Source organism: Ailuropoda melanoleuca, chromosome 5 (assembly GCF_002007445.2).
Source record: "Ailuropoda melanoleuca isolate Jingjing chromosome 5, ASM200744v2, whole genome shotgun sequence".
Taxonomy (NCBI): Eukaryota; Metazoa; Chordata; class Mammalia; order Carnivora; family Ursidae; genus Ailuropoda; species Ailuropoda melanoleuca.
In genome coordinates, this window is record NC_048222.1 from 48,619,567 (window position 1) to 48,635,377 (window position 15,811).

Here is a 15,811-nt window from a genome sequence, read left to right on the forward strand (position 1 = left end):
CGCCCTCTCTAGTGGTCCCCTTTTCTTCTGGACGCTCCTACATGAAGTCCTGTCTCCTCCTGCTTCACCGTGAAATGGAGCTTCTGTAGTCCCACCACACAGTCATCAACCTGACATCTTCTTTTTCCTCTGTTTTTGGTGTTTTTTTTTAAGATTTTATTTATTTATTTAACAGAGAGAGAGAGAGCACGCACAAGCAGCAGCAGGCAGAGGGAGAGGGAGACTCCCCGCTGAGCAAAGACCACAATGCAGGGCTGGATCGCAGGACCCTGGGATCATGACTTGAGCTGAAGGCAGACGCTCAACCCACTGAGCCACCCAGGCGCCCCACCTGGCATCTTCTCTTAGTGGCTTTTCTAGGTTGGATTTACTGTTTTCAGGATGCTGTGTCTTCCTCTTGCTTTCTTGGCTTACTTCTTGGTCTTGCTGGTGCGTATCCTCTGTCACTTTTTAAGAAAGAACATTCATTTTGCTGAGTCTAGCCCTCTTTTCATACTGACCCACAATTTGGAGGTAAAATCCAAGGTTGAATATTTTAAAAATTTAAAGTTTTGAAGTTTTGCTCCATTATTTCCTTGCTGTTCAGGATTGCTGCTAAGAAGACTAGGGCCTTTCTGATTCTCCTTCTGTTGTGCTTTGTTCCCCGGGAAGCTTTTAGGATCATCTTTTTATTCTTGGTTTTCCAAATTTTCACACAGTGGGAAGCCGGTTTCATTTGTTGGCCGATCACTGCGATGGTGAAGCACCTGACACCAGGGTCAGATGGCCTCGATTCAGAATCCGGCCCTCCCACCGGCCGGCTGTGGGGCTGATCGAGTTACCGATCCTCTCTGTGCTAGCATTTTTGTCTGTAAAATCATGAAGAGCCTGGTGACAGTGCTGTGAGGATGGAAATAACTAACATAAATGCAGTATTTGGAGCAGTCCTGGCACAGGGTGGCCGCTCAGAAGTTTTTGCAGGATTGACGCATTGTCCGCACTCCACCCACAGGCAAGAGCGCCGCATCCAACTGGGGGTCTCCCCCCGTTCGTCGGGCTGCCACTTACCGATGGCTGTGCGGGGGGATCCCTGGCATCAGCCAACGTTCTTCACGGCCTCAAAGCAAGGTGTGGATCCCTGTGGACTTCTGTCTCTGTCCACACCAAGCCCTCGGCGGCAGATGCCCCCAGGCCTCCTGTCACCAATGGGCATGATTCAACAGGACTCTCCTCATGGCTCATGCCACCTGCCCTTAAACCCTGCCCAAGGAATTCCTTGTTCCCACTGGAGCCCGAGACTCCGCGGGTCCACTGAGCGCCAGCGCGTGCTGCTGGCTCCCCAGTGGGGCCTGAGCCACGGCGGCAGCAGCGCCAGCATCTGGATGCGCCCTGGGCCCGCGCCCACCTGCCTGGCTGCAGGACCATCTGGCTTCCTTTGCGGTCTCTGGAAGGCCCCGATGGAGCCACCAAGAAGGGCCGGGGAGGGAGGCGAAAAATCCCACGGGCACGCGCGGCCAGTGGAGATGGGAGACGGTGATCACGTCTCCTACTTCCCCCTGCTTGGACGGTTAAGAGGCTGAGGAGCAATCCACTGTATTTGTTAAGCACCTGTACCCAGCCTAGGCGAGCTCTTGTATTTGGTCTCCCTCCTTTCCTGCCTTCCTCTCTCTCTTCCCGCATTCTTGCCTCTGTCTGCAGTTGCACAGCTGGCTGAAAAGGTACGGAGTAAACTTGGGCCTTTCGCGGGGAACCCAGATTAAGACACATTGAGTTCACGAGCTTGGGCTCCGCGTCTGAATCCTAGCATTGGGCCCTTTCTTCACCTCTCTGTGCCTCAGTTTCTATATCTGTAGGATGGGACAATACTAGTAGCTATCTCCTCGGGTTACTGGGAGGATTAAAGGAGGTAATACTTATAAAACACAGAAGAAACACCCAATACATGTTAGCTCTTATGATTCAGTTATGTGAATTTTGCAGTATCATTTTTTGATAGTTTTTTTCTCGGTTCTCTGTTTTCTGGAGTATCTCTCACGTGAGTACTGGTCTTCCTGAATCGATTCTCTATGGCTTTTATATTTTCTGTCGTATTAGCCACGTTTTTGTCTTTTTGTTTTACTTTATTTTATTTTAAAGATTTTATTTATTTATTTGACAGAGACAGAGACAGCCAGCGAGAGAGGGAACACAAGCAGGGTGAGTGGGAGAGGAAGAAGCAGGCTCATAGCAGAGGAACCTGATGTGGGGCTCGATCCCACAACGCCGGGATCACGCCCTGAGCCGAAGGCAGACGCTTAACTGCTGTGCCACCCAGGCGCCCCTTTTTGTTTTACTTTAGGAACAAAGTATATTTTATATTTTACGCCTTCTATTGGGCTTTTATTTTGGAAACATGCTTAAAATTTCCAAGATTTTGTCCTGTAGTTGTTTCACTTTAATTGTATTTTCTTCTCTTGGGGGGATGTTAAAAAAACCAAGATTGAGCCCGAGTGCATTGGAAGATCTAATTGGCTTTCTTAAGCAATTGGTGAATGCGGCAGCATCCCACCCAGCCAGCAAGCAGAGAGATGCTCCCGGGAGCTGTACAACATGGGAGGACTTCACAGCAAGGAGGGTGGGGCAAGAAGTTATTAGCCAAAGAAAAGAAAGGACTGTTTCAGGCCGAGTCACCTTCCCTTAGGTGGATGACCTCATCTTCCTTTGGGGGATGGAGAAGGCCCATGTGACAGATGACCTCATTGCTGCTGACCAGAAAATTCCTGACTGACCGGTTCAGACTGTGTTTCTGGGGGAGGCTGAAACCGTAATTAGGTTCAGTATTTAGCCCCAGTTGCTGACAGGGCCTAGCATAAATGCTTGTGTTTGGGGGCTGCTTTTCTTTTTAACAGGACGCAGAGTAGGTGATGTTTTCTTGCATGTATTTAAGGATCTAATTAGAAGTTTCAATGTTTTTCCCCCCTGGATCAGACATTATTACCTATACATATAGCTTATTTTCTTAAAAAAGATTTTATTTATTTGAGAGAGAAAGCAAGAGAGAGAGAGAAAGAGAGAGAAGGAGAGGGGTAGGGGCAGAGGGAGAGGGAGAAACAGACTCCCTGCTGAGTAGGGAATCCCACGTGGGACTCTGGGCCTCCATCCAGGACCCTGGGATCATGACCCGAGCCAAAGGCAGACGCTTAACGAACTGAACCACCCAGGCGCCCCTCATACAGTTTTTTTTTTTTTCTTTTTTCCCTGTCTATTTTGGTCATTTTCAGGTAGGGGAGGGGGGCTTCCTGGGAAAGGTAGGAAATTTCCTCCAATGGTTGATGATCCTTGGTTGTCGGTTTGTATTTGAGATTGTGGCATAAATAAACTGACTCGGAGTTCTGGGAGTTATGTTTGTGTATAAGGGGCAGAGGGAGGGAGGCACGTGGAGGTCCTTCCTCTGTGGCCATTCCCTTTTTCTGGGGGGGGAAAACTCCTCCACTGGCTGGGGTTGGGGTGGGGCCTGCAATCAGCATCCGTCTGGGGCAGAGGGTGATGCCTGGGTCCCAATCACTCCATCTGCAGACTTTCAATCACTCCTACTATTTTCAGCCCAGACGACTTGCTCCTGTCCTCAGCTAGACCTGCAGTTTCTTTTTTTTTTTTTAATGTTTTTTTATTATGTTAGTTGCCATACAGTACATCCCTGGTTTCTGATGCAAAGTTTGATGATTCATTAGTTGCGTATAACACCCAGTGCACCATGCAATACGTGCCCTCCTTACTACCCATCACCAGTCTATCCCATTCCCCCACCTCTCCTCCCCTCTGAAGCCCTCAGTTTGTTTCCCAGACCTGCAGTTTCTAAGACTGACCCCTCTCCCTTTCAGTCTCGGCACAGATCTCCTGGCCAGGGGCTCTCTGCCAGCTGCTGGTGCGGCCAGGGGCTGTAGGGCTTCTGCTCTTTGATGATAAAGCCCGCTTCCTCTCCTCTGGCATGCCTGGCCCTTCTGAATTTAGGTCCCCCCGCTTACTTCTCCACCCACCTGCTAGAAATCAGCCACAGTCTCTTTCCATCATTCCCTCCTGTTCTTTCATTCTTCCCCACTCCCCATTACTTTCCTTCAAGTGGGTCTTTAATCAGAAGAACTTTGTCACCTCTTTTGAAAGGTCAGCCTCCCAGCATTTGAAAGGGAGCATTATATGCCCCAACACGGCCAATAGAATAGTTTTCAACGCCTGATCATTCACTCGGGCAGAAACAAGGCAAGCTGGAAAATGTAGAAGCTTTTAGGAGGGGCTTTTGGGAGCTTCTGCGTGGAATCCAACATTTCTTCTCCACACTCCTGGGCTCTCTCATTGATGAAGTTTCTCCTCTTGGGCAAGCTGATGTTTGTCCGACTTTCCGTTCCTTTGTCTTAGTGACAACACTCCCCTCTTCATGTGGGAAACAAAGGCAGAAGAGAAATTATTAAATTTCCTTACTACCTACAGCCCATTGACGAGTCCTTGAAACAGGTAGAGTGACATTCCTCTAGGGACTCAACTGCCTCAATGTTGACACTTTGCTAAGAGCAAAAGGCGATCCTAGCTTGGCCCCGCTGCCATCTTGGATCCTGTAAGGCTACTTTAACATGCAAAAATTCCTTTAGAAATTTCCTTTATCTCTACCCTCCAAGATACGTGTTGGCAATCATTCCCCAAGCGTATGACCTTATACACACCTGAAGGGTCTCATGACTAAGGTTTTATTAGATGGCAATAAATAACCTTTTCCCAACAATAACTAGCCCCCTCAAAGTCCTGGAAACTTGCTTCCAAAATTCCTTAGAGACTTACGCTATCCCTAACCCCCTCCCATAATGAGCCACTCCTCATGACCCCGGTGCAGCTCTTTCTGCCCACGGGTCCTGTCCCTGTGCTTTAGTAAAACCACCTTTTTGCACCAAAGACGTCTCAAGAATTCTTTCTTGGCCGCCGGCTGCAAACCCTAACCTCTTTCCTACCTCACTCCCATCTCAGGGGTCTTTCCTTTTTGTTCCCAGGGTTAGGGTTACCAGATTCAGCCAATAAAAATCCAGTTAAATTTGACCTTCAGGTAAACAACAGATGGTACTTTTAGTATAAGTATGTCCTATATAGTATTTGGGACATACTTATACCAAAACATTTTCATTGTTTATCTGATACTTAAAAGGAGCTGGGCATCCTGTGTTTTATCTGGCAACTCTATCCAGGTGGCCTTTCTTTTATTCTCTGGAGATCAGGTAGGCCTCAGTCAGTGGTACAAAAAAGCTGTGTCTTCACACCATTTCTTTTCTTAAAGGGACCCAGAGCTATTTACATAACATATGGCAGTCTCACACCCGTGTGATTGTAAATTAGAGCCTGCTTATTCATCGTCAAGTTAGAAACTCAACCATATTTCTCAGCTGTCTCAGTTCCCCAGCCTCAGATTTAATAAATAAATGTTGTTCTAACAGTGTTTGTGCCATTGTGTTGCCTTTGTTCGTTGTCTGTGCCCACTTGGGGCTGGGGCGGGATGGCCCTGCCACCCTGCCGTGACATTGCCTCCATGTCAGCCTCTCTGGGCTGGTCTTTGCAGGGTCGGAAGGTAATTCTTACCAGATCTCCGTGTTTAAGGACATTACCACATCCCGTTGGTTTCCTCATTAATAGACGCTGCCAGGTGCCAGGTGTACGGAAAAGGATTTGTTAGTGCCAGGTGCCCAAGAACGCAAACCGGACAGAGAATTCTTGTCCTAAAGAAAAGCGAAGTTATGATTGAACTAGTTCCATGAAAGAATACAGGAAATGGATATAATGAACATAAACTGTGCAGGAAAGCAATTCACAAAATAACATTAACATTTTCATCAAATCCCCCTAGAGTCATCCTTTTATAGGTCATTTCCTTGAAGATACTCTTCTTTTCCAGGTATAGACCTGTCTGTGTTCCTTCACTCCTGATTCACGGTCAAGAACTCTCCCCGATCCCGTTCCTGAGGAGATCCAAGGGGGTCAGCTATTAATGGAGCTGAGCTAAATACATCCTTTCCGGGAGCCTCCGGCTCCGCGCCGGTGTCCTCGGTCAGCTGGAGCGGATTTCCTTCCTGCTTCCCTTCCACCTGGGGGGGCGGCCTCCTCAGAGACTTCTTAAAGGCTCTATTTACATGACATGGTTGCCCCACCTGCTCGGCCTTGTCGCTTCCCCCCACACACATTTATACACCTCTGTGTAACCCGTCTCCGTGTAAAATGTAAAGCATGTCCCCTGACCTAGCAGCAAAGACTCACGCTAAAGGAGGGCTTTTATACATGGGATTTGCAGAGTTCATCAAAGGGTGGGGGTACTTTGCCTTGTTTTCCCCAATGGAAAGAAATGAAGGTCTTCTAGCAGAGAGCCTGAAATGGAAAGTTATGTCTATTTTTTGGTTTTCTTGGGACTAAGGGGCTTTCCTGGGGCGGTTTAGGACACATCAGGACAGCTGGTCACTCTCCATCACCTTCCTTGTCACCACCCCCCAAATGCCCTTCACCATTGGTTCTTGCACTGAGTGAGTGAAGGAAATGCAGGGAGATAGGGCATAGCCTGAGTCAGCACCTTGGAAGTTTTTGCCAAACAATCCAGAGATTTGGGGGGTTTTGCATGAAAGCAACATAAGAAGGAGCCAATAATTTTTTTGGAAAGTATGTGTGAGAAAAGGAACCTTAAGAGATTAAAGGGGAAAATGAAACTGTACTTCTCATTTGTAAAACCCCTCTAAAGAGCTATTTAAAATGCCAGTTAATAGTTTGTTTGCATTTTGCTATTTCAGCAAATGTTTCTACTAAATAAGAAATAGAAACACGTATGATTTTAAATTTCTAGGGCTTGAACCCAGAACCAAAATCTGCAATTTTAGCAAATTCTCCAACTACCCTTGCAGATGCCACAACCCATGGCACTCTACCTCCACCTGGTGGCGGTGTACGTAAATTCAGTCTTGACCACCCACCCTAACTTCCACTTTTTGTGTGCGCTAAGGGCCTTCCTTTTAGGAATTGAATCTTAAAAGCCAAATTATGAAGATACCGATTGGTTTGGAATGCAGGGTTAATATGAAACAAAGACTATGTTTTTACATTTGCTTTATACCTCATCCTGTGAAGTACTATAAACCCATGAAACCTTACGAAATAATTGATTACCTTCATCTCTTAGGGAATATAAGAATATTATAAGCAGACACCGTGACGTGTGTAATTTGTGAAAATATCATAAGTGTATAGATCTTAGATTATAATAATCAAATAAAATAAGAAATTTTATCACCAGACATGGTTCATCATAACCTTTATCACACTGAGTTTGACAGTAATTAGTTCACGGTGGGGGACTTAATTGTAATCGCTTTTACACAGGTAAATCTCTGCCCCCCCCTTGATGTTACATTTTCTCTTTTTATTTCGTTAATTCTTCAGCTTGTGAAATAATTGCAAAAGTTCATCATCAACATACTTTGTGGGAGCAGAAGACTCAACCCTCACTTATGCATTTTGCTTGTTTGGGGGGGAAGTCATTTCACTTCCCTAGGGCTGGGTTTCCGGGTCTGTAAGATTGAGATAATAATTATGTTTGTCATCAGCTTGGTGTAAGAGTCAAATACTCTGTGTGTGTGTGTGTGTGTGTGTGTGTGTGTGTGTGCTCTGTGGTCTCGGGAGCGTGATTATCAATTTTAAATTGAAGACAAAGTTTCCAGATATTACTTCCCAGCCCCCGGCTGCCAGGACTGAGTTTCCCTGGAATTTCCCCAGAAATTCAGCGTGCTGGCCCTCATCCCTGCCAGGCCCCCCTGCGACCCCCTCACCTTCTCTGCCCATGCCCCCAGCCTCTCCGTCCCCCACACCAGATGGAAGCCACCTGCACCAGAGAAGAAGGCTAGACTGGTTGTGGGGTTCTGGGGGCTGGGGAGTCTCAGCGAGTGTGGGTGGGACCTGGGCTTGTTGCCATGGAGGGAACATCTAGAGCTAATTGGAAATGGGAGGAGCATGGGGAGTGGGGACAAGAAGAGGCGAGGTCCTCCTGCATCGCACCCTCCATCTAGGCCCTCTGACCTGAGTGAAATAATGACAACTTCAGGTCTAGTTTTAGGAACAATCTGATTCCAGGCAAAGGAGAATCCTCTATCTCCCTGCCCCTCTTCCCCATCTCAGAAAGGGGGAGGGGGCACATAAACACTGTATCTTCTCTTCCACCAGCTCTTGTGACTGATGTCCCTTCAGTAAGAAGCAGGCATCTGGCTTCACTGAATGAAAGGTGTGAGACGTGCTCTGGGAACCCGAGGGGGCGGGGGGTAGGGGAGTGGGGAGTGATTGAGTCCGGGTGGAGGGTCCGGGGCTGCCGCAGGGAAAGCATGGGGGGCGATCAGGTCTGCACCCACTCCTGTCGAAGTGGAGTTCAGTCTGTTGAAGACGAGTATGAGAAAACACGGTCGGTCGTTTCCAAGAAAGGTGAAAGCCGTCTGCCCGTCCAGGCTTCTGTCGTTCCTTCTCCTGTTCGGGGTCCGGGCCCCTTCTCCACACCTCACCTACCCCCACCTCTCTGCACAGACGCACAGACAGCTGGCTTGTGCGGATGGGATTATGTGGCAAACACTTCTGGAAAACCACTTTGATGACACACTTCATCTCACTAACCTGATTTTATTTTTGCCTTCATCTTGATTTCTTCCTAAAATGGAAAAAAAGAAAAGAAAAAAACCACAACACCTGTCTCAAACCTGTTTTTGAAACGAAGTGGAGGCTTCCAGCATTTCGGTCATTTTTAGAAGCAGTCCAACTCCGTGCGGGTTTGAGGCGCTCAGTGCGTCCCGCAGCCCTCCTCTGGGTCGTGCAACGACGTAGGGCTTCCCTCCCGGCGTCTCTGCCACTCCCACCCGTGGTGATGCAGTTTCGCAGCCAGGCTGCCTCCCAGGTCATAGAGGTTCTATCACTGTACAAGGGTCGGAGCCGCTGCTCAACTCCTTCCAGAAAAAGGCAGACAAAAGAAGAGAAAGAAGGCTTTCCATCGGCACACACTCCTGCCGCTGAGGCCTTGCTGTCTGGGCAAGAGCACACACTGCGTTTCTAACCTTCCAGAACAAAGGGGCCGGCTGCCCTCTCCTGTCTGCAGTCTGAGGCCGAAGCCCCCGGAGGACCCGCAGGCCTGCGGGTCCGGGGGTGGAGCTGGGTCCCCCATGCGTGGGGGCACAACCGCAACCCTGACCTTGCTGCTGCGCGGCGGGCCTGGGAAGGGGGAGGCCGGCTGCAGGCGGACCCGGGGGCGCGGGCTGCGCCGTATTTGCCCAAGCGCCGGGCCCTCCCGGGGGTGGCCGGCTGCAGCGCGGCCAGGGTACAGCGCGCCCTCCGAACGTGCTTCTCGCGGTTCCATCCGTGTCTGCAGCCTTTCCGTGTTGGTGAACCGCCGCCGGCGAGGCTGTCTCCTAGCTCATGGAACACCTTTCATGTGAAACCCAAACGAAAATCTTCTGCACGAGATTATTGCCAGAAAGCATGTTGTCTCTACAGATAAAATTCTGGTGTGAAAAGGAAAATTAAAACCGTATAATCCATCACATTTTCCTCCAAGTCCTGGGTACCAGAAAGCTTCGAGTGGAGGCCATTGTCCAGGTGTCCTCACTTGCTCAAGTCAGGTGCCTGAGACCTATTTTCCTTCAGCTATTATTTGAATTAGATGATCTTTTTGTTTACCTTTCTGTCCATCGACATGTCTGTCCTTCCATCTTTTTTTGACTGAAGTGCTCAAGGGCCTGGCAGAAGCAGACATGCAGCTGTAAACTCAACTCGAAACGATTTCCTCAGGATGTGGAAGAAATGGCCTTTTCAAAATCGTAGTAATCCCTTCACGTGGTTACATTCAGACATTTTTCAACATTATGTGGTGAAGCTAGGAGACCAGACAGGGAGAATGGGACCTGTTTCGGTTTTTATTTGTCCCACAGGAGAGTAGCCCTGGGTGAGTGGGGGTGGCATGGTGTTGAAGGCACAGCAGCAGGGGGCACGTCTGGGGGACGAGGGTGCCGGCCACCACATCTCAAGGGACTGTTTCTGGAAGACCTTGGTTGTCTTCCTGCTGCCATAGTTCCAGCCCGTACGCTTGGGCTGGCTCTTCTGCTTCTGGCCAGTTCTGTGAGCTTTCTGGTGTCTTGTCTGCAGATTCCCTTGCTCTTCAAGTAAGTCCTATTGAGTTTCTGTTGCTTGCAACCCAGAACTCTGATGCCTCTGTTCTGCAAAGTAATTAGTTCAGTGATTCGCTTAATTAGCATTCCCTGAGCAGAACACCCGTGTGAGGTAGGCATTCGTTTTCTTCTTGTGGATGCAGAAATTGAAGCTCTTGAAATTTGTTGTGCAGATTAGTATTATAATCGAGGGTTTGGTGTTTGAAAGTGGTGTTTTCCATTTCCTTATGATCTTCCTGCAGGCAGTAGTCAACATTTCACCTCAAATCCTGGAGAATTTTGAGGTCTCATCCCTAGGAAAATGCCCATGCTCAAGACCCCAGCAGTGACTTACCCGGTTGGAGTTATGCCCCTTGTCTAGGAAGAACCAAGGTATGATGGCCAGAAGACCCTTCATCTGTAAGAACTACAAAGGCCCCAGTATGTGGAGGCTTTTGGTGGAATCTTGCTTGAACAGCACCGCTGGGTGACTCAATGGGTCAAGGGGGGGGGAGGGGTGGGATGATTTTTCAAATCAATTCCACTGAAACAAAACTCTGCTTTCTCTGGTATTTAAGGCTACCTTCTGGGGAAAAAAAGAAAGCAGAGAAAGACAATTATCATATGGTTTCACTCATTTATGGAACATAAGAAATAGGAAGATCGGTAGGAAAAGAAAGGGAAGAATGAAGAGGGGGTAAACAGAAGGGGGAATGAACCATGAAAGACTATGGACTCTGGGAAACAAACTGAGGGCTTCAGAGGGGAGGGGGTGGGGGAATGGGATAGGCTGGTGATGGGTATTAGGGGGGCACGTATTGCATGGTGCACTGGGTGTTATACGCAACTAATGAATCATGGAACTTTACATCAGAAACTAAGGATATACTGTATGGAGACTAACATAACATAATAAAAAATTATTATAAAAAAGTTACAAATTTATGAATTTTTGTATATTTGTAAAATTCTGGGATAAACTCAACTTTTTCATGAATATCACCTTTATGGCATACTGCTGGGTTTCATTTGCTAAAATAAAATATTTGGCTTTGAAAAAGAAAGAAAGAAAGAAAGAGAAAGAAAGAAAGAAAGAAAGAAAGCAAGCAAGCAGCCTCCGTTGTTTGTAAAAGAAGAAACCTCCACTTCCCACAGAGCTGGGGCAGGCAATGGGAGATTTGTGATTGTTTGATGAAATGGACTATGTCCACAACCAACTTAAGGTGGTTCTGTTCACTCAAAGGTCACTGTTGTGAAGGGCATAGACAATCGAAACCCTCCCAGCTCTCGAAGCCTTCTTGATAAGTAGTTAGCAAAGGAAGTAGGGTGGGGAGGTCAGATGGGGGAAACCGGTAAACTCCTTTCTGTGGGTAGCCCCTCTGGGGGAGAAACCAGGGCCTTTTCTGGAATCCTCAATGTTGCTGGTGAGTAAAGGGCGGGGGTGGAGTGGGAAGGAGAAATTGTTCTCTGGTTATAGTATGCATTTTGAACAACCCACCAATGAGCTATGGAGCATGGCAGAAACTCTTACTCGGACACCCCTTCTTTGCCTGTTGTTCCTGTGCCGTGCCGTTTTCTAATTCTACATTCGTTTGGTACTACAATCATTGCCGGTTATCATCACCCCCACATTTTGGGGAGGTAGGTTTGTCCGCTGGCTGTCATGTCATTTTTCAGTTCCCAGCGTGGAAAAGGTGGAGCCGGCCTATGATGCACAGGGACTCAAGCCTCATCAGGTCCCTCTCTTGATCTTTAGTGTTGGCTTTATGTTTTCCAAGCACAGATAAACTTTCTCCATTCAACAGGGGATCTGGCTGGCAGCAGCTTCAGGCTCCAAAGCTCGGAGCTTTGCTACCAGGGAGGAAAAGACTTCCCCTGCCCTAGTTCTAACTTTTACAGCCCCAGAAGGTACTCTTAGAGGTTGGGTCAGGTCATATGCTCATCCCCGGGCTCATCCTTGCAGCTAAAATAGCCACATGTTAAAAGATAGCTACTCTGATTTGGGTCACATAATATAATGTAAAAGGAGATACGGGGGAAGGTCATTTTCCCCCTCTAGCCTCAGTGCCCACAGCTGTAAAGTGGGGAAATTGGTTCACTGGATCTCAAAGTCGGTTTCCAATTTTAAAATCTCCTATCATGGTGTCAGGTACTTTTTGGTTCTTGCTTCCCGATGTCTCGTTTCATAAATAGGCCTCTGAAAATACCTGGTGATACGTGAAGAACACTGAGGAAGATCTTTATGAGTGGATCTGAAGGAACTCTTAGGATGTATTGTTGAGTGAAAGAAGCAAGGTACAAAGATGTGTATAGTAGGATATCCTTTGCGCAGAAAGAAGGGAAAGTACGTGTGTGTGTTTTGCAAAAAGAAATACAGGAAGAATAAGACAGAAATTAAAACCTACAAGGGGGAGAGGCGGGACTGAGGTGGAAGGAATAAGTATGGGAACATGTGAATGTCTTAGACACTGGAAAAAGTAAATTGAAGGCGACAGAAAGAAGCAAATCTAAATTGGAATACAATAAAAAACAAACTAATCTAGTTGTATATTGTATTGATAAAATAACCACACAGAGAAAAGAATTGATTCAAGTAAATTGTGATATGAAGACCCTGGCTGACCATCCCTTAGTGGGATATATTCTAAGAACAAGAAGAATTCAGTGGTATCTAAAGCTTTAGTATGTTTATTGGGTATTAGGAATGTTAACATTATAATTTTGCAACTATATATAAATATTGTAGGAAAAAACAAAGAAGTAGATATAGTAATATGATGAGGAATCAAGACTTTAAAATAAATGAAAATAGAAAATAAAATAATTTTTTAAAACACTTCTGGACTATATTTGAATATATGAATTATTGAATATATATATATAATACGTGTATGTCAAATACATACATTTCCTAGCTTTGCCCACTTGAAAAGTCTTATAAGTAATGATGCTTAATTGCAATGAGGGTGCTTACTGCCCAGCTCTTGACGTGAGTATCATTCTCCATTAAAGGGAAGCAGGACTCCTTGGAGAATGGTTGAATTCAGATCCAGGGAGGGCAATGTGAAGTGAATCAGAAATATTTAATATTGCTAGATAGCAAGGAGGAACTCAAAAGCCAATGTGTTCTTATGAAAAGGATACAAGATCCATCTTAAAGGGGCTCCCCCTGGCCAAGTTTGGAACCATTTGGATATCAAAAAGAATAAAGAGAGTAACTGATTACAAATTAAATATAAAGGAAATTCATGAGACCACAGTAATATGAAGGAGAGGAAGAAGGAAAGGGGTGGGGAATCCAGGGAGAGACACACATGTGGAGTGGAAGAGAGAGAGAGATAGAGAGAGGGAAAGAGATAGACAGAGGGAGAGACTGAGAGACAAAGAGAGAGAGAGAGAAGAAAAAATAAAGGGGAAGTTCATCTTTACGGAAGAATGTTAGCTAAATATAGAAGGGAGGGTGAAATGAGGCGATCCCCGCAAACCCAACATAACGATGCATTAGGCAAGGATCTCGATGGTGCTAAAACAGTCAGGTGAGAGGTTTGTTCATATGCGATCTAAGTGTTATCCCGAGAAAATGCGCCTTTACTTTGGGGAGACCGGGCCGTCACCACCTTAACCAAGGGATGAAACTTAACATCACGAATACTGGGCCGGCCTGGCATGAAGTGGCTTCTGGTAGGAATTCACATGGAGAACACAAAGCTATGCCAGAAGCATTCTTGCAGAGGTGTCGTCCTGCATCGGACGGGTCACCAGACCTAACTTCCAGCGTACGGAAAATATAGGGATAAAGAACACGTGAGATTTTACGACAAGGAAACGGCTGTGTCCAGAATGTGTGACGTCTTCTTCAAAATAATTGGACTGTTTGGAAAGCGAATGTAAATAAATTTTTTAAAAAGAAAAAAAAAAGGAAGAGAAGCACTGTTCAATATCTTAAAATGTTAAAGGCTAAAAGCCTAATCGAGTGCAAGAATTAGAAATATGAATACAGGGGCACCTGGGTGGCACAGCGGTTAAGCCTGCCTTCGGCTCAGGGCATGATCCCGGCGTTATGGGATCGAGCCCCACATCAGGCTCTTCTGCTATGAGCCTGCTTCTTCCTCTCCCACTCCCCCTGCTTGAGTTCCCTCTCTCACTGGCTGTCTCTATCTCTGTCGAATAAATAAAATCTTTAAAAAAAATATGAATACAAACTGAGGGCTTCAGAGGGGAGGGGGGTGGGGGATTGGGATAGACTGGTGATGGGTAGTAAGGAGGGCACGTATTGCATGGTGCACTGGGTGTTATACGCAACTAATGAATCATGGAACTTTACATCAAAAACTAGGGAGGTACTGTATGGTGACTAACATAACATAATAAAAAATTATTATAAAAAAGAAATATGAATACAAGTTGGATATTAGAGTATATGGAATTATTGTCAATTTTCTTGGATGTGATTATGATATTGTGGTTATATGGATGGATAGATGATTGATCGATGGTAGGAGATAGCTAGAAACAAAGCAAATGCAGCAAAATGTTCCCGACTGATGAAACTAGATGAAGAGTGTATGGATGTTAGTTCAGTTTTTTTTTCTACAAACTTGAAATTTTTCCCAACATGCTGGGGGGAAATGCCTGACTGTATAATATAAGACTTGGAAGAGTCCTTCGATTTTTATCTTCTCAATCTTTCCTTTTGTGAATTGTAAAATTAAAACCCAAGAGGGTAAAGCAGCTTGCCGGAGGCCCCAGAGTCAGCAAGCAAAAGAGCTCGGCCCTCAGGGTTATTTCCACTCTCTTCGCTGTCTCCTGAAAATTAGACTCACATTTTAATGTAAAATTCTTTTTAATCTCTTCTAGCATCGCACTGGCTTTCCCATATTAAAATGAGTGGGGGAGGGCAGGGCACGTTGTCTCTCTCCTTAGGGCCTTGGTTTCCCCTGCTCCCCAGACCTGCGCCTCTGGACCACAGGACGCCCAGGCGCTCTCCCAGGTGGTCTCGCTCAGCCCCCAGTGCTTCACTGTCTCCTTGTTTCATTAACTTGGTGCCACTCCCACTGACCTGGCCGAACACTGGTACTTAGTATTCCTGGGCTGATTTTTAAACAGCTTCTTCGCAGTACTGAAACAAATTCTAATAGAACCAAGTCAACAAGAACACATTCAGCATGCTTAATTTGAAACCTCCGTTTTAAACAAAAGATTATACTCAGGGCACTATCTTCCCACAATCTCCAGAAAGGTAGTTTGGAACACACCAACCTATAAATAAAACTACCAGGCTGAGTATATTTTGCAAGTCAGTGACACCATGAAAACGAAACTTCTCCCAAGTAGCCTTTCTTCTCTCGGGGGGAAGGGAGATAGTGGTAGAGATTCTCTCTGGAAATCGGGCATGGGGCCCGAAGCCCGCTGGGGTGGAAGAGTGGGAACAGCTCAAGTATCTTTAATCAGTTTGGATCGAACCACTCTGCTAGTTGATACCTCCCCTTTTTCTCATTTTTATTTACCATTACATTTTCTCTTTCCCATTCTGATGTGACTGCAGTTTATTTTGTTGTTTTTGACCGGAACAAAATGATTGTTATTCTTCGTGTGTATTGGAAGTTTGGTATACAAAATTCTAGATACACAACCCCTTCCCCCACCTAGCTGTTGCTTACAAT

At 46.3% G+C, this 15,811-nt stretch overlaps 1 protein-coding gene across 1 annotated transcript in view; it reads right to left on the minus strand.

The window, feature by feature from the left end:
• Nucleotides 1–2,318: 2,318 nt before the first annotated feature.
• AQP9 (aquaporin 9) overlaps nt 2,319–15,811 on the minus strand; it is a 71,390-nt gene continuing 57,897 nt past the window's right edge. Inside the window, exons 6-7 of the mRNA XM_034660918.1 lie at nt 5,575–5,711; nt 2,319–4,386 (exon numbers count right to left, since the gene is read on the minus strand). Of these exons, the coding sequence (XP_034516809.1) occupies nt 5,597–5,711 (115 nt within the window). The 3' untranslated portion in view covers nt 2,319–4,386; nt 5,575–5,596. The remainder of the gene's footprint in view (nt 4,387–5,574; nt 5,712–15,811) is intronic.